Consider the following 21082-nt stretch of genomic DNA (forward strand, 5'->3'; position numbering starts at 1 on the left):
GGGCCCTGATCTGATTTCCAAGAAGTTGGAATGAGCATGGGGGGGAGGGAAGGTATGACAAATGAAGTGGAAAAAGAGAAGGGGGATGAGGTGGGGAAGGAGACTGAGAACACAGTAAAACACTTCTTGCTTTCATTCTCGGCTCCCATGGACACAGCCCAGAAGGAGTACTGCGGGCCCCACTAGGGGACAGCTGGAAGCTGGCAGGCTTCCTTAACTCGCAGAGCTATTTAGAGCTCTGGGATTGGTGCCCACGTCCAGGGAGTTAGCATTCCTGCCCAGGGGAGGTGGCACAGGAGAGAGTTTCAAGTGTATTCAACAATCTTCCCCACAGCCTCTCCCCGCCCCCCACTCCAAGACCAAACTCCAAGATTTCCTGAAGAAAAACAAGCTCATTAACCCAGACTCAGCCTGACATAGCAAAAGATACAAGCAGCATTCACATGGTGAGAACTCTGGCTTTGTAGGTAAGTGCTACTCACCTGTCCTTTAGTTAAAGTTTAGTCTAAACTTTAGACTATAAAGTAAGCTGTCTTAAAATGTCTTTTCTGGTCTTGACCTTATCCTCCCTTTCAACACTAAGCTTTTTCCTGAATTATTATCATCAAAGTTCCATCTAGAGCAATCCATTTGTATCCTGGGCATATATTGTGATCTTAGCTCTGAAGTAAGTATGGTGAACTCAAAGAAGAGGAAGGTGTGCCCTGCCTATGCATGTGATAGGGTTCTCAGGAGGAAGAAGCCAGTGTGGCTTGGTCATCAGGGTACGAGAAGGGTAGAGACGACCAGAGCTCTGAGAAAATGGGTGGGGACATCCAACCCAAGTATTCTCTCCACTGCTGCCCAGACTTCTGGTCTAGGATGCCTGCACTGTTCTGTGACTGGGAGAGTCCTACTCTTCAGATCTGGTGTGTTATTATTAGACTCCACAGTCACAAATCTGAAAGCATCTTAGGAGCGGGAACTATGACTCAGTCATCACTACCTTCAGCACTTAGCATAGCACCTGGCACCTGGTAGACTAGAGGCTGCGTGGACCCATTCATATGTGAATGAGTGAACCAAAAGGGGTCCCAGAGAATGGCTCTGCCCTACGTCCCACATCCTCTCCAGACCCTTCAGCAGACTTTTTGGAAGCTCTTGAAGAATAGTGGAAGAGACTCTCTTATTGGGTGAATAATGCTTTATGTAAAGTGTTTCTCTGTTTTTTTTTTCCCAAAGAGGTGTTTGTATGCTCTGTCTTCATGGCAATCTGACTGGGGCTGTGTGGGGAGCCTATCATCCATCACTATTTTATTGGCAAGGACACTGAGCCTCAGAGAACAATTTTCCCTTCCATCTTCTGTGTCATTCTAGGAATTCATTAGTATGGGGCAAAAGTTCCCAATGGTATGACTGGGCAGCTGCCGTTTCAGAAACACACAGGATTCAAACCTCGAAACCTGATTAAAAGCCAGGGGTCAGGGTGTCTCCCTCACCCCCCATCCCTGCCTTGCTCTATCAGGTTCGTCGTGGGGCCTGTCAGAATCCTGTATGATTGTCTCTAGACCATGAAGAGGATGGAGAGGCACATGGTCACGGGTCCTGTGTATAAGCACTTCGATTTGGAGAGGAAGAATGCCAGGCGGGCTGAAGCCAGACTCCGCCAAAGACTGCACACACTGGAGTACATCTGCCTGTACCAGATGAAGCTGCTGACCTGGGAGCAGAGACAGCTCCAGAAAGAACTGCAGCGGTTGCAACAAGGTAAGGCCTCGGGGATGGGGGAGAGGCAGGGCAGGGCGGCAGGCCACTGCCTGACTGAGGCCAGAGTGACACCCCCTCCTCAGGACAAGGGCTCTTTCAGAGACCTGGATCCCAAGGAAACAAGAACTGAACCCGGACCTGGATTTTAGGCTGCCTGCCCTCCTGCCTCTGCCCTCCTGCCTCCCTCTCTCCCTGGAGTGCACAGTCCCCGAGAGCAGCTCATCAGAAAGCCTTTTTCAGCTAATACTTCTCTGGCTTCCAGTCACTTCAGTGTTTCAAGTGAGCTCTCTCTTACTAAGTCCTTTGTTTTCTTCGTATTTTATTTTTCATTCTGCTTTCTTCTCACTATGTCTGAGTTGGTGTGGTTTCATCTCTGCACCTGGTCAACAGCCATTGATTGAGCAATGGTTCAGTGTGCAAGTCACGTTATGAAGGGGAAGTCAAAAAAAAGTAAACAAAACCCCCGGGCCTAGTGACCACAGAACAATATCCTCTGTGTGGAGAGCGGCCCTCTGATGGGGCTGAGCAGGGGGCATTTGGCTGTTTTTGGCGCTCACCGATGAGACCGACTCTGATACAAACTGCTCAGCCTCCTTGTACTTTCATGTGTGTCCATACGAGAGCCTGCAGGGCTTGCTTAGATGAGAAAATTTCAAAGAAGTAATTGTGGCATATCGGACTGTGTTTTCTTTGACTCTGTAAGTCAAAGGGCCAATATTTCTGTTGTTTTCCCAAAGAGGCTTCTTTATCCATAAGCCATGTGCTCATAGCCTTTACCACAATGCTCTTCCCTAGAACCCCCTGTCTCCAAAGAATAACCCTTTCCAAATGTATATATCACTTAGAAGACTATCCAGTTAACAGGTATAAGTAGTAAAGTAGTGATAATAAGAACAATGGAACTAACCTCAAAAACTAGTTTCTAGTTAGTAGCTACTGATCATCACAGAGCCAAGGGCTACACGTGGTGTCCGGAATCTCAGATCCTCCAGTGCTGTCTATACCATTCAATAAAAACTGGGAAAGAAAACTCTCCCTACTCAATGACCCCATTAAAACATGGCGGCTAAGAACACGGACTCCAGACCCAGACTGTCAGGGTTGAAATCCTGACTCCTGTTTACCAGCTGTGAGGCCTTGGGGGGCTTACTGGACCTGTCTGTGCCTCACTTTCTTCCAATGTAACATGGAAATGATATTCCCCACCCCGTGAAGTTAGTTGAGGATTCAGCAAGCACTTAGGACCTAAACAAGAAGTAAGTTTACATAAGTGTTTACTCTTATCACTTAAGCGATTGATCGAGCCATCAAGAAAAGATGGTTTCAGGATTAAAACTTTCCTACTGCTTTGTTAAAACTGCTATAATTGTATGCTTTGCAGAAATGAAATCCATCATTAAAATAATTTGATTTTTATATGACTTCAAAATTCAGCATAGAAAGGATCCACCCGAGTTCTGCAAAACTATAGCCCCTTCTCACTAAAAGCAGGTGCTGGCACTCAGAAGTTCTGAAAATGCTAGAGCAAGCTCCAGAGGAAATCCAGGTGTCATGATTCAGTGTCGACTTGTTTAGGTCTACACAGCTAATACATGGACATAAGAACAAAGAGTGATGTCCAAACAGCTGGCCTGGGAATTATTTCTAACCTGCAGCTTTGGGCCTAAGAGAGGACTCTGAGCAAGTAGCTGAACTTCTCTGCTTTCCATTTCCCTGTCTATAATAAATGGTTAAAACAAACGGGAATGAGAGCTCACAGACTGGAAAAGAACCTTAAAAGCCATCTGGTTGAATCCCACTTCTACTCTCAAAAAGACACAGAAGACCATATATCTACTTTCACAGAAGGGGGCAGGGAAGGTATGCAGAAGGCCAGGCTGAGACAGGTGGTGGTCCTGGCTGAGTAGTGTCTGCCTGAGGGACAGGTGGCGCAGGAAGAGTCTGGACCAGGAGGCAAAAAACTGATTCAGGGGCCTCGGCCTCTATGTCCTTTGGAAAGTCATATTCTTTCTAAGCCTCGAATTTCTTGACAGTAAAATTAAGGGAAAGGGGGAAAATTAAGGAAAAGGGGAAGAAATAATATGTATTATGTCTTGGTATTTATCAGGCACTGTACTAGGCAACATTTTCCCATGATTCATTTACTGAAATTGTAACTGAGATTCAGCCACATGCCAGTTGGTAGATTGTCCGAAATGCATAACCCCTGTCCTCATCTTAGAGATGTCCTCACCGTAGAGATTTGGATCAGCAGGTTGGGAATTGAGCTCAAAAACCCACATTTTAACTGAGGTAATACTGAGACAGATTATTATGGGACATTATAGCTACTCCGATAGATGCAGGAACATAAACATGAGAAAACACGGTCTGTGTCTTCTAGATGCTCATGTTTAAATTGGAAGGTATCTGTGCTTTTGAAAAATTATAATAGAAAATGCTAATTGCTAAATTAGAGTTGTTTACAAAAGAGGGCAGGGATATAAGAAGATTCCTATGGGCCCCAGGTAAGATCTTCCAGGAGAGGCACTGTGTGGGCAGAATCTTAGAGGAGAATGCAGGGGGCAGGGGGGAGGAGTGCAGTTTGTCATGAGGACACATGGAATGAGGTCACTCCTGGCAGAAGGAACAGTATGTACAAAGGTGCATGCACGAGCATAAGTTGCTTCAGACAGCCCAGTACTGAGGAGGGTAAGGGGTGAGGAGAAGGTGAGGCACAATGTGGAGGCAAAGTGGGGGGGAGGCGGGGCCTTGATCATGAAGGGTTTTGTAGGTCATGCAAAAGAGTTTAGGTTTCACCCTATAGGGTCTGGGAGTAGGGAGATGGCATGTTCACTCTGGCGGCAATGTTGAAGAAAATTCCTAAAGTTCAGACCTAAACTAGGGAATTGGCCAAGGAAATAAAAATTAGTATTTTAAGATATTTAGAAAGTAGAATTGTCAGAACTTTGTGATTAATGATATATCCGGGGGAAATAAAACCAGAGTCAAGAGTGTATTGCCCGGTACAGAGGAGGCATTCAAGCATCCTTGTTGAGTTGGAGAGTTGGATGGCTACAGGTACACACACCTTCACAAGGGAACATGGGAGAAAGATCACGTTTCAGAGGAAAATTATGTTCATTTCCGAGCCTGCTGACTCAACAAGTCTAGACTTCAGAAGACTGGCCTATCTGGAAGAGGTATCTTAGAATCTCTCAATTTATAGCAAACAGTTGAAGGTCTTACATGGATGAGACATACACACACACACACACACAGACTCAAGGAACTAACGGAGGAAAAAGGGCTCACCAAAGATGGTCTTTTGTCTTGACTGTCTCGCAAAGAAGTGACGAGATGAAATGATACTAGGAGGTGAATGTGATTTCTAGTCCCCCTATCTGGTCATATTCCCTCTGCCTGCTGCCTGCTAACCCCAGTGCAGATCCGGGGAGCTCACTCCCAAGCCAGTGCAGGACTTTCACACCCAAGTGACCCATTCATGAGGTGTCTTGAAAACTAAGTAGGTCCTCAACAGCAGCCATGACTACAAGATGCTGAAACATTTACTCAAAGAGTGAAAAACCCACTTCATCCTAGCCGGCAGTTGCAACTCATGGTTGAGACCAGTAGGACGGAACATAATTGAGGTAAAGGAAACAATAGGGCACCACCTCTGTGTATCGCTCACACCCAGTTATTTTGTCTTGAAAACACCATGTTTGCCAAATACAACATTCAAACAAAACCTCCATGGGCCTCCAGCCAGTTTAAACCTCTGATCTCAGTGTTTCTAAATCCTTGTTAACATGGTCTAGGTCAACCCTGAGGAACTGCTGTGAGTCCTTCTGCCTCCATCGAGCATGCCAAATCAGCCTGCTGCGGTCTGAGTGTGTTCACGTGTTGGTTCTCTGCCCAGAAAACCCATGGGTGATCCAGCATCCTTTCCCTTCTCTGACTAGATTAGTTTTGGGGACTTCCATAAGAGAGAACCACGAACTAGGTGGCTTATTTTTTGCCCTACAGTTCTGGAGGCTACAAGTCTAAGATCAAGGTGTGTGGATCGTTGATTTGTTCTGAGGCTGTGAGGGAAGAACTACCTTCAGGCCTCTCTCAGAGTGTCAATGGCTATCTTTTCCCTACCTTCCTTCACGTTGTCTCCCCTCTGTCTGTGTCTCTGTGTCCAAATTTCCTGTTTTTTTTTTTAATAAGGACACTACTCATGGATTAGGGCTCCCCCTAACGACCTCCTCCTAACTTGCCTATCTCTGTAAAGGCCCTATCTCCAATTAAGGTCACATTCTGAGATGCTATGGGGTGAAGACTTCAACATATGTCATTTGGGGAAGACAGAATTCAACCCATAACACTTATTCATTAACTCAAAGCAGATATTATCAAGAAAAAGCTCTCCTCTTATTTGGGGAATGGAATTCAGAAGAAACCAAAAGATGTTCTTCCACCCTCATCAACAAGAGGACAGAAGCACCGAGTTCCACAGGTTAATAAAGTTAGGTAAGAAAATGCTTACTAAACTCTTTGAGACACCATTGAATTCCTCTTCCCAACTGACCACCCTATGTCATCCTCTCCCTGAGAAAATGCTGCCTTTCCTCCTGAAGCAATGAAATACTTCCCGCTATCGACACCACCCCCTTCTCAACCACCATCACCTCAGCTGACACCACACTGAAAGGGAACATGGTCTAACACCTGGGAAATTCAAAATATGGGCCTTTTTATTGGTTTTCAGAGATTTTTCTTCTTTTTACTCTTTCCCCAGAGCACTGGTCACCAACACGACCCAGGAAATACATAAAACCAAATCCCAGATGCCTCGTTTCCATCACACTGCCCTAAAGGACTCCATGAAAAGCAAAGAAGAGTCACTATCTCAAAATTACAGAGCTTCCCACTTTACAGCAGAGAAGCCACGAGCCCGTGAGAAAGATTGTCAAAGCCCCCCAAAGGGCAAAGACTCCAACAAGGGCATCTCTGTTCTGTGTCAAGATCAAGATGTCTCCATCAACACCCTAGACCAAGGCCCTGGTTCCAGCCCAGCTGGTGAGAGTGGAAAAGCACACATTGACGAGGCCGGATCAAAGGATGCCAGCCTACAGCCAGACCCCAACACTGGCGGACAAAGTCCTCTGAATCCCAGGGAATGCACAGGGTATTTGAAAGACGAGTCTGTAACACCTACCTTCTTAGAGCTGTTTGTGAAGGTCAGAAATGCCCACTACCTCCGACACAGGGTTCCACCCGAGTCTGAGAAACTGCTTAGTATTGGGGAGATATTCGGCCACAAGGAATCCTTCCAGCCCAGAGGAGGACAGGAGTGTGAGAACAGGGCAGGCTCCTTTCGTCTCTAACCATCTAGCATAACCTCACAAGAACATCTATCGTACTCACTACAGAGATGTGTGCCTCACGTAACTGCAGTAATTAAGATATATAATACACATGTCAATATATATTATATATATATAATATTATATATATATTGTCTGTCTGTTTTAAACCCTCAGGTTTTTCTTTTTTTTTTTTCCTTTTATGGGGATATAATCTTTCACTGAATGAGCAATACAAGTATACGAAAAATGAGGGGAGAGATGAATCTTCTGAAAACTCTTTAAGGGGTGCGCACATGTTGCTGATGTCAGCGAAGCTAGGAAACGACACTGACACTGACGACTAGACTTTTCCTGAAAGGAAAATACCACGGGTCCTGCTTACGTTCCGCCCCCTTTTACTATAGGAGGTTCTAATGGCGCCACCTGCTGGCAAAAGGACGTAGCTCTTCTGTCTCAGTTCGCCTGCAACACAGTGGGAACAGGAACGTGGTTGGAAACAAGTATCCTCATAGATTCCATAAAACCTGCTCGCCCACCAAAGTCGTTCTTCCGTTTCCTTCATCCCTCCCCCCCTCCCTCCATCCCTCCTTTCCTTCCTTCCCAGGGGGCTCCACTTTAGTTTCCTCATTCCTGCTTTCCACCTGCTCATATCACACTTTTTGGATCCTAATAAAAGAAAAATAAACAATTTCTTCTTTTTATTTTAAAGATCCTATTTATTTATCTTTTTGATAGAGAGATCACATGTAGGTAAAGAGGCAGGAAGAGAGAGAGGGGGAATCAGGCTCCCTGCTGAGCAGAGAGCCCAGTGTGGGACTCGATCCCAGGACCCTGAGATCATGACCGGAGCCGAAGGCAGAGTCTTAACCCACCAAGCCACCCAGGCATTCCAAACAATTTCATCATTTCCTCTAACATAACCCTCCAAGAAGCAAAGCAACTGAGGAAGGCAGGCTGGGGCAACCAAACTGTTTCATGGACAATTTATTCGCCCTGGCCCATGACCGCCGGGCTAACAGGAACAGGGTCCCCCACCATAGAGAAGCTGCTGCAGACTGCCCCAGCCTTTTATTATATGTCCTTCCTCCTTGTCTGCCATTTAAACTGCATCTGTCTCCATTACAATCACACACCAAGGATGAGTTTCCAAAATGATTTGTCCCACTTCTCCAGGGGCCTTTTCTCTGGGCCACCCCTGGAGGTTGCGACCATCACTAAGGCAGCAGGGAGCGTGGCCTCAGCATGGACCCGCGCTCCACACATGCCACCAACCCCCCCACACCACATACACCCCAGTCTTATGAACTTGAGAAATAATCATTCAGCAGGTCCTTGTCCGTATTACGCTTGTGTCTTCATACATCAGACAGGCCCAGATCGGCCTGTGCTCCCTACTCCAACATTTTATACACTCTATCTCAAACGACATGGCCCCCCCTTGCCACAAAACTGTGGGTTTACAAAACTAGCCACACAGATTTCATATTCTCATCATTGAGTCCAATAGATTTTCCTTCTTTGATACAATAGACGCGATACTTTCCTTGGCACAGCTCAACACAGTCAAGCGGAAAGCTGCTGTGGGGGACTTGGCTGGCCTAACTCAATACTTTCTAAAGGACAGTTCGAAGCCCTGGTCTTCACACGGCATTCAGAACTCCAGGATGGAATGCAGCCAGTCAGCTTAACGTCATTCATTCCTACTCTGCTCTCACCTGGGGATAAGTGTGCTCCCCAAAAGACACTGGGCAGTGTCCATAGAGAATTTTGGTTGTCACAAGCCAGGTAAGGAGATGAAAAGACCCCAATCTATATACCACTGCATTACATCTTGACAAAAAGCCTCCAAAGTGTAGGAAATTGGTGAGATAGTAGTCTCCACTTTGCAGAAAAGAAAATTGAGGTTCATGATAAGCAAAATGACTGTCCCCATACCGCAATGTGAATGAGGAGCAAAGATGTATTAAGGAGAATGTCTTCTCCATTTACCCTAGGAAGGGAAAGAGGACTTTCACCTTATTACCTGAAACCCTCCAGCTGTCAGGGAATCTGTGTTTCACCTGGAGACAGAGGGATCTGGAAACTCTGAGGTGGTCAGTCACTCAGCTTCCCATCCAGAGTCCCAAGGTTGTACAGGCTGCTGCGAGGGACCCCAAAGATTCCAACAACCCTCAGTGATTGGGTAAGGTGCTTCCAGTAACTCCAGAACAACAGCCCCTCTGAGGGTGAAGGCAAGGCAGAGGGAGGAGAACCTGGAGGACTTGGCCCGCACGCCAAGAACTTTGGACAGAGGATCCTCCATCCCAACCAAGCAGAAGTCAACAGCCTACACCACCAACCCCAGCAGCACAGCAGGAGCTGCCGTGGAACAACGAGAAGCCAGAGACGTGGGACCCCAGCCTGAGCCCAGCCCTGCATAGATGTTTGGACCTGGAGGGCAGGAGGAGGGAGATCGGGAGCCCAAGCTTCACTGGGGTGGGGAAGAAGGGCTTTAAACTGGACAGGAACCCTGCATAATAATACCAGATGCAGTTGAAGAACATCTACCAGAAATAAAACTGGTAAAACAGAAGGGACCAGAAGCTGTGGGCTCAGACTGAGAGAGTATTAAGCCAAGTTGGTGGCAGTTCCTCGGAGAAAAGCCTCCATCCTGTGGTTACATCTCACGGAGCTGGCGTTTCTCAGTCGGATCTATGTGAAGCAGCGTCGTGCTGGGAAACATCCCGTACGAGGAATCCGGGTGCTGATTATACATCCTGTCTCAGAGGCGGCTGCGGCCCACCTGAGATTTATAGGAGAAATGAAAGCAAAGGTAGGTAAAACTTGGGTCTTGAAGGAGAAGGAGATTCATAAAATTGGGGTTAAAAAGGAAGGCATTTAACATGTATAGGAAGAGAGTGAAAAGCTACGGATAGGAGACCAGCAAGCTAGGGCTCCCCTAGGAATTACTGGCAACTTGAAGACATGGGATCTCATGGTCCCAACTCTGTCCCTTACTAAGCCAACTGGGACCCTCATAAGTGGAAAAGCTGACAGAGCTGAGCCTTGCTGCCCACAGAGCCCCTGTCCTTGGGCAGAAGGTAGCTACTGGTGTCACATATACATGGAACACCATTCAGCCGTCAAAAAGAATGAAATCTTGCCATCTGCAGTGATGCGGATGGAGCCAGAGGGTATTTATGCTGAGCGAAATAAGTTAGTCAGAGAAAGACAAATACCAACCACATGATATCACTTCTATGTGGAATTTAAGAAACAAAACGGATCAACATAGGGGAAGGGAAGAAAAAATAAAATAAGATGAAAACAGAGGGACACCTGGGTGGCTCAGTGGGTTAAAGTCTCTGCCTTCAGCTCAGGTCATGATCCCAGAGTCCTGGGATCAAGCCCCAGCTCGGGCTCTCTGCTCAGCGGGGAGCCTGCTTCCCCCTCTCTCTGCCTGCCTCTCTGCCTACTTGTGATCTTTGTCTGTCAAATAAATAAATAAAACCTTTAAAAAAAGAGATGGAAATAGAGAAGGAGGCAAACCATAAGAGATTCTTAATCATAGGCTGTTGTCAGAGGGGAGAAGTTTGGGGGGATGGGTAACTGGGGGATGGGCATTAAAGAAGGCACGTGATATAACGGGCACGGGGTGTGATATAAGACTGATGAATCATAAATTCTACCCCTGAAACTAATAACTCACTATATGTTAACTACATTGAATTTAATAATAATAAAAAAATAATAAGTTTGGGGAAACACGGGTTAAATAGGAAAACTAATCTCTCTCCTGGGGACTCTCTAAATGTTTAATACACTAAGTTTATGACGAATGTCTGGGGAGAAATTATGTCATGCTGAATTCCCCTAAATGATGTGACCATGACATTTTTGCACAGGAATCATCTTCAGAAGCTATGATAATTCACTAATCATACACCTTAGAAACACTGTCTTGGAATAAAAACTAGAGTAGGAAAAGGTTTTTATTTTTTTCCTCATGTAGGTCAAATAGTCAGAAAAGATCTTACAAATTCCAGATGGCAATAGCAGGAAGACACTTTTCATAGAGAATATTTTCCTCATTTTCCTATTAAGGGTTCCCACATGCCCCCCCCCCCCACCACCCATTCCCCACACATGACAACAGCCTCATTCAAAAATTTTCTCAGGGCAAATTGACAAAAATGGTAAAAGGTGAGGTAATGTTTGTGGCTCTTTCAGCCACTTTAAATAGGTTACATGGGCTGGGAGGTAATCTGTGCCTCATCTCACAGAAGAGAAATCTGCATTCAGAAGTCCAGACGGATCCTACAGAGGCAATAAATACAGAGCTGGGATCAAGCCTACTTCTGTCTACCTCCAAAGCCCCTCCTTGCCCCACATCACACACCCTGCTTACTTTCATCCGAAAAGTTCAACAACAGCAAAAATTGCCAACGCCAAGCACTGGGCAAAGGGCTCCAGCGCGGGCTCTCATCTCAAGGGGTTTGCTATTGAGGGGAAGAAACAGAGCCAAGGATGAACTCAGTTCAAGTTGACGTTGTAGGGGCGCCTGGGGATGCAGTTGATTGAACGTCCAACTTTCTTGGTTTTAGCTTGGGTTGTGATCACAGGTCGTGGGATCAAGCCCCATGTTCAGCATGGAGTCTGGTTAAGTTTCTCTCTCCCTCTCCCTCTGCTCCTCTCCACCCCTCTCTAAAGTAAATCAATAAAATTAAATTAAAGGCTGTCTATTCTCTAACATCTATTCTACCCCAAACGGTCAAATAAAACTAATCCCAGTAATTCTATTCCACCTTCCAGGAACTCATTCAGGAAAGGGCATGTGCCTCAGCGGTTGACAAGCAGACATGAGAAGTCAACCAAGGGCTCCAGGGCAGGGCTTCCCATTCCCAAGAAATCAACACAGAGAAAATGGTTGCAGTCATCTTTTAGACACTGTCCTATCTACCTGCGCTTCCCTGACCTGTAATAATCCTGCTGCAGACTGAGGAGGAAGCCCGGGCAGTGAGGAGCTGGAGGCAGAGCTGGAGAAGTAGGTAGAGGGGAGGTCATTAACGGCTTTGTGTTTGGGGTGACTAGGTAAACTACCCTCCAACCTGGAGCGCTTCTGAGAACAAGAGGGGATGCTACTAATGCATATGTTGAGTTAACAGACACAAAATGGACAGATCTTCTTACATCCCATGCTAAAGAGTATGGGCTTTGCCTGAGTCCCCCCACTTCACGACTTTGAAGGAGAGAAATGCTGTAGCCCATCAGCAGCTTAGATACACCTTTCTGGCCACAGTGGCAAGAAGAGGTTCACAGGACAGGACGAGAACTGGGATAAAACTGGAGGCATGGTCCATATGAGAGAGGTTAAAGAACTGGCTGAGCCAAGGTTGTAGAGATGAAGAGGATGCAAAATGTTTAGGAGGAAAAGAGGAGAACCTGGTGGCTGAGTAGGTGTGCGGGGAGGAAGCGAGACAGGACTGAGATGGACACCAGTTTCTGGCTTGGACATATACACGAAAGGTGGTGCCACCTGGGTGCCTGGGTGGCTCAGTTGGTTAAGCGACTGCCTTCAGCTCAGGTCATAATCCTGGAGTCCTGGGATCAAGTCCCACATTGGGCTCCCTGCTCGGCAGGGATATGCTTCTCCCTCTGACCCTCTCCCCTCTCATGCTCTCTCTCATTTTCTCTCTCAGGTAAATAAAATCTTTTTTAAAGAATTAAGTTTAAAAAAAAAAAAAAAAAAGATGGTGCGACTTCCCAGGACTGGGGCAGCACAAAGGGTACAGACCTCACCTCACCCTGGGAAAAGCCCAGGTGACCAATATCTGAAGCCCGGGGGAGACTGAGCTCAGCTGGACTCACTGAATATGCTTATGGGTGAGAGGGCATCTTGATGGGAATTGTTGGTAGGAAATTAGGGGTGGAGGGGATTGTTTATTCTGGCAAATTTTAAGAAAGAGAGAAAAATTTGAGGGAAGAGAATCCCTCATCTATCAGACCATCAACAAGAAAAGATTGAGTAACATACTGCCATGAGTCCGTGGCCCAGGACACATCAAGGAGACAAAGCCTGGCCCCGTGCCTGGATTTTAGATCACAGCAATGCTGTGGCTCCCGCCCAATCGTTCTCTTTCTCCCAAGAAGCCACCTCTCTCCCTCATTCTCCCTCCTTGTGATCTTACCAGTGTTAATACAACTAGGGGGACTGACATTTAGGAAGCATTCCAACATCCAGCCAAAATAATAGATGCAAGGGGGTGGTTGCTGTCCAGGGGACGAAACACCCCTTGCCCTATTGCTTGAGAATTCAGTAATTCATTCATCTAACAAAGATCCCTCCTGAGCGCCATGATGTTAGGTCCATCCCTTCCTTACAAAAGAAGAGGACACCAGGCATGGTCAGTGCGTGCACCGCCGACTTCCAGGCCATTTGTCGATGCCTATGAATCTAATCCAATAAAGACATCAGATGGGGGACTGTTTGTCCGGAAAACACACCACTCTCTCTCTCCTCCCAAAATTTCCCTTCCAAATCCATGACCTCGCCGCATACCTTACGAGAGCCAAAAAGAGCAAAATATGAAGACGCTAACTGATGTGAGCCATGAGTAGGACCACAATAAAATAACACACAGGTTTTGCAGGCTAACAGTGAGTTCTTTCTTATTATAGAACATTTTTGAGTTCTGAGTCTAAGACGACCTTCCCTCTTGCTGGACCCCATCTTCGGTGCCTTCAAACCCACAGCGTCTATTCCAAACAGCTAGAGCTGGTGGTGTTCAAAGTCAGAACAGCTTTAGGATGACTTCAAAAGTAGTTCACCTCTTTAAAAAAAAAAAAAAAAAAAAAAAAAAAGGAAAAAAGTAGTTCACCTCTTAAGGGAAAAGCACTTGCAGCTGATCAGAGCTCTCCTCATTTGGCATTCATTCCATGTGTATTTATTGTCTACTCGATATAAAGTTCCTGTCCCAGGTGTTGGGAACGCAGAAAGCACGCATATATAACCCTCCCTCTTGGAGCATTTTTACTTTATCAGGGGAGCCAAACAATAAGAAAATAATTATTCAATTAATTTTTGAATCGCAATAATGAGTGCTACCACCTTCCAAGGGCTGAGAAAGCCTAGAACAGAGAGTCTGACCTCGTCTGAAGAGACAGGGAGGCATGCCAGAGGGCCACCGGTTAAGCAGAGACCTGAGGGCAAAGGAGACGTCAGCAAGGTGAAAGGGGAGGGGTGAGGTGAGCTTCTGGCAGGAAGACGGGCCTGAGCGGAGGTCCTTAGACGAGAGGAAGCCCAGGGCTCGGGGGTCCTGAAGGAGGAGGGGTGTGGCTGGAGCTGAGAGAGAAGAGGCAGAGAAAGGCCCAGGAAGGCCTGTAGAAGAGGCAGGGGCTTTGCTACTAAGAGTTTTCAGTTGAACAGTGTTCACAAAACTTACAGCTGATCCTTGAACAGCACAGGTTTGAACTGCCTGGGTTCCCTGACAAGGGGATTTTCTTAAAAAAAAAAAATACTATAAATGGATTTTCTCTTCCTTATGATATTCTTAACATTTTCTTTTCTCTAGCTTACTTTATTGTAAGAATGCAGTATATAATACACAGAACATACCAAATATGTGTTCATCGCATGTTTCGGTTACGGGTAGGGCTTTCTGTCCGCCGTAGGTATTGGAAGTCACGTTGTGGGGGAGTCCAAAGTTACAGATTTTCGACAGCTCGGGGCAAGATGGGGGTCGGTCGATGCCCCTAACCACGTATTATTTGTTCAAGGGTCAATGGTACTCCTGGGGGGTTGATATCATTGTTTCAAAGGCCTGCAATAGTGCTGTGATGTTGGTGAGTGGACCAGGAGACTCTGCAGCTTTCCCTGGAACAGGCACAAGAGGAGGAGGAGGAGGAGGAATGTGTGTGGCTCAAACCTACCAAGCCGAGGGAGGCTGTGGCACTCTTCGTGGACACTGAACAACCTTACAAGTCCCTTATTCTTCTATTTGTTATTCCTCCAGGGACTGCATGACCTGAAAAGGAAGCCAGAGGAAGGAAGTAGGATGCACCGATGAGCAGTGTCCTTGCAAATTATTTCAATGAAACAAAGTTCCATTACATCAATCTCCTTCCTGAGGCTTTATGGAGTTTAAAACTTAGCACGCCCTGTGTCAACCCAAGATCCAAGTCCCCAGTCTCCTGGGACTTGAACAGGGGTTGGTAAGACATGGATCTGAACAGAATCCTCAACCACAGTAATTCAACATGTGTTCTAGACATCGTTTGGCACAGAATTATTCTTCATCTAGTTTTCCTAATAAAACTGGAGACCAGACACATCCAAACCCGGGTTAGACAGACAACAAAGGGCTAAGCCTCATGCCCACTAGAGCAGCTCATCTGCACCTCTCACACAAACTCAAACACTGATGCGAGTACAACAAACATATGCGCAAGCGTGTACATTTATACATATGGAAATGGGCACATGAATATTCATTACCATATTTCATCTGACCCGGGATACCATATTTTATGACACGCACCATTATTTTCTAGTAAGAAAGAAAAACATGCTGCCAATTAAACTGACATGCTGTCGACTAGAAGATGCATCACAATTTCAAAGAAGTTGAAATATGAAAATGTAAATTTTAGAACAGAAGAAACAAGGTTATCTGAGGGTGTATACTGTGTGCGTGGCACACACCTACTTTTTCTCATGTCTGTCACCTGCAAACAACCAAACATCACGGTAGAATCCAGTAAGGGCTGATAGTCTCCTGGTGCTCAAATCATAAGAAATCAGGAAAAGAGCACATTAGCTACACACTTAGATTATGCTGAAATCCCTTTATTCCTGCTGAAGTCCCAGGGGACACATGAAGCTTTTCCGTACTGATCTCCCTTCCCATCACCGCTAGAACACCTGCCCTGTACGCCGCCATCCGAAACTCAATACAGAAAGCCTCGTTTTCACCTGTCACCGTTTCTGTATTTCAGTGGAGTTTCAGGATAAAGGTCCCTTTAGTGTGTGTGTGAGAGAGGGGGTCGCTGGGGACCAGGATTTCTATCTACCATCCCCCACCCCCGCCCCAGCTTCCGCAAGCACGACCATTATACCCATGCTCTTGACTTACTCTCCCAGTGCTCTAAAATGCAAAATGTGAGCATTCCCAATAGGATGCTTATTAGTATTCCCGGCAATTTCCAAAAGGAGAGAAAGCCTCATAAGAAAATCAGTGTATGGGGGCACCTGGGTGACTTGGTGGGTTAAGCCTCTGCCTTCGGCTCAGGTCATGATCCCAGGGTCCTCTCTACTCAGCGGGGAGCCTGCTTCCTCCTCTCTCTCTCTGCCTGCCTCTCTCTGCCTACTTGTGATCTGTCTCAAATAAACAACAACAACAAAAAAATCTTTAAAAAGTAAGAAAGAAAGAAAATCAGTGTATGATCTCAAACTCGCATAGCACTCACCCTGTGCCCGATGGGGGCCTGGGGCTGCTCCCAGGGAGCCTGTGGCAGGGGACAGACACACCAACACTTAAGCTGGATGCACCGTTGTGTTCTCACGTGACACAGGAAAGCCTTGGCAAGTACGTTCTTTTTTCATGGGCCGTAATACAGCTGCTTTTGGATGACAGTGTTAAGAAGGTTTCTGAGGTCCTAGCGGTTACCAACGCCATCTGTACTGCCAGAACGTGTCACTGGGAAGAAATTCACAAAATGCACAGCTAAGCAGAGAGAGGTAAGTCACTCACGAACAACTTGCCATATTTGGGTGGTTTAGCCCAGGTCATAAAGGCCTCATTTTTATTTAATCATTTTGTGGTTGAATCATGTATGTTAACTGTAGATTTTTACAAAATACAAAAAAAAAAAAAAAATGTTTACTGCGGTGGGGGGGGCGGTGCTGGGAGGGTATTAAGTTACATACCCAGCCACCAGGAAGAGGCAACACTGTTAACATAGTAGCATATTTCTTTCCAAATTTTTTTTCTAAGCATTGTCAGAAAGGAGAAAATTACAACAACAATAAAAATGCAGAGAAGCCAGCTACCTTCTGGTTTCTGTTCAAGGATGGACAACAGGTCCCAAGGTGTAGCCACAGGTCATTCTGGCCACAAGATGCTCTCAAAAAAGTATCTGTGTTTAAGTGCATTTGGGATACACCTGTGTCCTGGGGCCAGGGAGGGACCGCGGTGCCTCTATTAGCATAACAAAGACCTTGGGAGGTTCCACAGTAAACAAACAAATTCCTGCGGAAATTCTCCTTTTTCTCCCTTTCCGGCTTCTTCCCTTGCTCCTACCCCCCCTTTCCCCCCTCTCCGCTCTCCATCCTCTGTCCTGCTCACTTGCTTTTACTACCAACTAGCGTCCGGCGGCAGAGTCACATCCCGATGGAACACACCTGGGAAATAGTTCCTCCGTGGACCTTCCCCATTCCCACATTTATAGTCTTCCCAGAGCCAAGCAGGCCTAGCTCCTAAGACAGAACTGCTAAGATGCTGGCAGGCCTCTGGAACACGGCCTCAGAAAATCCCCCGGGGGCCGCACAAGATAGAAACCCCGCGCAGTAAGATCCCTGCCAGGCAGCACCCACTGGAATTGGTAGGATAAAGTCAAAGTGAAAAACCAATAGACTTGGAAAACTCTTGAAACTTTCAATTTCCATAAAGATCTACTTTCTTCCTTTCCTAGAACTGAAATGCGTCTTCTATGATCCAAAGTGAATGTCTTTTTAGGATTAAGATGTAGCTCTTACCGCCCACGGTATGATAGGCTCCGGCAACATCCACTCGAAAGGAGGCAGAATCCCAAATGTCAGGTTGGGTGTCGCTGTCCCCTGGGCAGACTGCGGGGTAAGACAGGCCCTAGGGATGAGGAACAGAAGAGGCTGGCCGAGGACAAAGCAAATTGGGACACCCTCCAATCTCCCCCACCCACCACTCCTGAGGGGGATGTCCCCTGTGGGACATTCTTTAGGAATCTCCCAACCATCTTAATGTTAACACCTTGCTAGAGGGAAAAGTGACCTTGACAACGGCAAGGTCTCTGGGTCCTCTTTAGCATATGAAAGTTCTATTGAAACCTCCGTTTTCCTTCCCCCACCCCCCAAGGTACAGGAACGGCCACCCCTCACAGCCCCGGGGCAGCAGCTCTTTCTGCCCACGGGTCCTGTCCTTGTGCTTTAATAAACCACCATCTTGCACCAAAGACGTCTCAAGAATTCTTTCTTGGTCATCAGCTCCAGACCTCACCCCACTGAACCTCACCTATGTTCTGGAACTTCATCACTAGGACCCAGAGGAATAGGGGGCGCCTCTAGCTTGAGGTAGGAGCTTCCCGCTCCAGACAAGCCTTGTGCTGGGAAGTCTTGGTTGGGGGTAAGGAAAAAGGGAGGTTTTAAAAGAGCTTTCTGATGCTAAAGAGGACCTTCGAGATACCCGAGGCATTGAGACCTTGTCTTTGTAAAGTTTTTTCCCCATTAGCAAGGTGTTAACTTTAAGATGGTTGGGAGATTCCTAAAGACTGTCCCAGAGGGGATGTCCTCTCAGGAGTGGTGGTGGGAGAAGGTTGGAGGGCGTCAGCTTTTGCTTTGTCCTCGGCCAGCCTTCTGTTCCCTCTTCACCTTCACTCCAGAAAATTCTGCCCCTGTGATGAGCATCTCGGTCTGCACAAAATTTACGCTGGCTTCTACTTACTTTATTTCATATGAAGGTACTGCTTGATCTTCAATGACTGTTACTTACAGCAGAACTGTTTTGCAATTTTATCCGGTTTAACTTTTGGTGATTTATTTTAACTATGGATAATCTCTCTTAAGAACTCCTTAATGACTTGCAGTCTTAATTTTAATTTCTGTTAAAACTTAATCTTAATTTTTAACAATTAGGATAATCTTGTTATAGACTAATATGTTATAGGATTCTACACAATTACATTATTAATTATATGTAAACTTACAATAATTATTTTCAATAATGAATGATTTTCATCTTATTTTTTTTTCTTAATTTTATTCATTTAAACGAGAACTAGAAAATGCCAATGTAGGGAAGGGACCCCATGTTTGGCTCACGCCCCAAATAAAAGAGGCCTACTGCCTTTCTTACCCCGGTCAGCAGGACAGAAAGAAGTCCTTTATCCCTTACAGCGCAAGTCCTAGTGAGCTCCTTCTGTGGTTAAGTAAGCAGCCCATAATATCCTCTGGGGAAGATCAGGTAGATAGCCTGCTCAACATCATGGCCCTTGGCACTCATTATTTATTTATTACTTATTTTAATAAGCACTAATACCGCAGTAGTTATGGGATGCTGGATACTGTCCTAAGCATTTTATAAATATTGACCCAGAACTTCCCCCCAAAAGAGTAATGAGCCCTATCTCAAGGAGCTCTCAGAAGAGCTGAGAGGGCTGTGTTTCTCTCTTATTTTTAGAACTAACACACGAAGTCCCCAGGTGAGGAAATCTCAGAACTAAAACTCAGGATCTCCAACAGATCAGTCAATATTGGATGAAAAAGAACGAAGCGGGATGTCCCAACCTCGTTGGGCCCCTCATTATAATTTAATTACACCCACTGTTCTGACCTCGTCCAGAACTTTCTGGGAGCAAAAGTTTCCCTGGTGAACCTAGGGAAAACACCGAGAAGGAATAGTTGGTGATAGAACAACGGTTCTTGAAGGAATGGAACAATGACTCTGTTGATTCGGGAAACTCATTCACAGAGCCTCAGAGGTCAAAACTATTTCCATAGGAATACATTATGGCCTTTTCCACTCTTTTCTCTCGCACGTGTGTACCCAAAGTTTCCAAAGTCTCCATGACATTGCTCAGAGGTTTCCAGACCTCTGGCCGCCTCCAGCAGCCCTCCCTGTGGAAGGAGGGGTGACTCCTAGGTGAGACCAAGCAAAGGGAATGAGCAGGTGTGTTCGGCTGTCGGAGGCAGGCCCCTGGCCAGGGCGGCCTCCGCCATTAAAAGATGGCGCCTGGCTAGTTGCCAGGTTAGGATTGCCTCGTGAGACTAAGCGGAACGCCTAAAGAGGAAGTAAACAGCATTGGTTGCTAGCGAAGTTGTTCATTTAGGTGCACAGTCTGATTCGCTCCCTCCTGTACCCTGCTCGCTGATGGGTCATGTAAGCATATATAAGTGTGTCGACTTGTGGAAATAAAGGGAGAGAAGAGAGAGAAGATGCATCCGAACCAGGGTTCTTGTCGTCCTTGCGGGGCGAGGGCAATATTCGGCTCCTTCAGAGCTCGCTTGCCCACAGGAAGGATGAATTGTTCTCGTTCCTGCGCGCATCTGTAAGGCAGGCTCTGCCACCGGGGCAAGGCTGAAGACCTGCATCCACATAGGGTGACCTTAGTTCCCAGAGAAAGGACTCCGAACAGCTACTTTTAGCCTCAGATCCAGTTTTGCCAGAAATAAAATTAATCTGGGAATCCCCGTGTGCCTGTTACTCAAACAAGGCATGAACTGCAAGGGAAGGTGAGCAGTGGCTGATTTATGCATCAGATCCCAACGTGTGCAGTGGCTGATTTATGCATCAGACCCCAACGTGTGTCCTTAGGTTAGTGGTGTCCTCTCCGCACCTTGGTCCGAGATAGTCAAAACTGGCCTCGCCGGCTTACGAGCTAATTACAGAGGAAGAATCCAGAACAGTGCCATCACAGAGAGCCTGCTTTGTCACCATTAGATAAATGAGATGCCCTGAAGAGCTTCGGAATGCCCAAAAATGAGTTCCATGTAAGCAGAGACCCATGAACTATTCACTGCTCCAGAAAGTTCCTTTGGGCCAACTAGACACACTTGGATTCTACCCAGTCCTCACAGCAATTCTGCTCCAGTGTCTGTAATGTTCTTTCTGAAACCAGGGTGATTATCAGGTGGTCGGTCTCATAATCAGGAATTCAACAGTAATAAAGAGACTCTCCCTGCCATTTCTGTATCACCAAAACAGGCTACACCTCTTGGCCCAAGTCCTTGTTGAAAGCCACACTCAGTCAGCGGCATGTGTGGAAGAGCTGTA

At 46.3% G+C, this 21082-nt stretch overlaps 1 protein-coding gene across 2 annotated transcripts; it reads left to right on the top strand.

Moving 5' to 3' along the window:
- The first annotated feature begins 294 nt into the window (after positions 1-294).
- On the top strand, positions 295-7172 carry CCDC190 (coiled-coil domain containing 190). Of its 2 annotated transcripts, none has more exons than XM_059414122.1 (4): positions 295-467; positions 1505-1746; positions 6117-6243; positions 6512-7172. In XM_059414122.1, the coding sequence occupies exons 2-4, from the start codon at positions 1551-1553 to the stop codon at positions 7098-7100; spliced, it is 912 nt and encodes a 303-aa protein (XP_059270105.1). In that variant the 5' UTR covers positions 295-467; positions 1505-1550; the 3' UTR covers positions 7101-7172. The 2 variants fall into 2 exon arrangements, with proteins under 2 accessions (XP_059270105.1, XP_059270106.1); XM_059414123.1 differs by having other exon boundaries at positions 6120-6243.
- Positions 7173-21082: the final 13910 nt, after the last annotated feature.

This window comes from Mustela nigripes, chromosome 10, assembly GCF_022355385.1.
Source record: "Mustela nigripes isolate SB6536 chromosome 10, MUSNIG.SB6536, whole genome shotgun sequence".
Classification (NCBI taxonomy): domain Eukaryota; kingdom Metazoa; phylum Chordata; class Mammalia; order Carnivora; family Mustelidae; genus Mustela; species Mustela nigripes.

Coding starts and splice junctions, on each gene's coding strand:
- CCDC190 (XM_059414122.1), top strand. CDS start 1,551: ATGAAGAGGATGGAGAGGCACATGGTCACGGGTCCTGTGTATAAGCAC. Junction 1,747..6,116: donor ACTGCAGCGGTTGCAACAAG/GTAAGGCCTCGG, acceptor ATTAACTCAAAG/CAGATATTATCAAGAAAAAG. Junction 6,244..6,511: donor CCACAGGTTAATAAAGTTAG/GTAAGAAAATGC, acceptor CTCTTTCCCCAG/AGCACTGGTCACCAACACGA.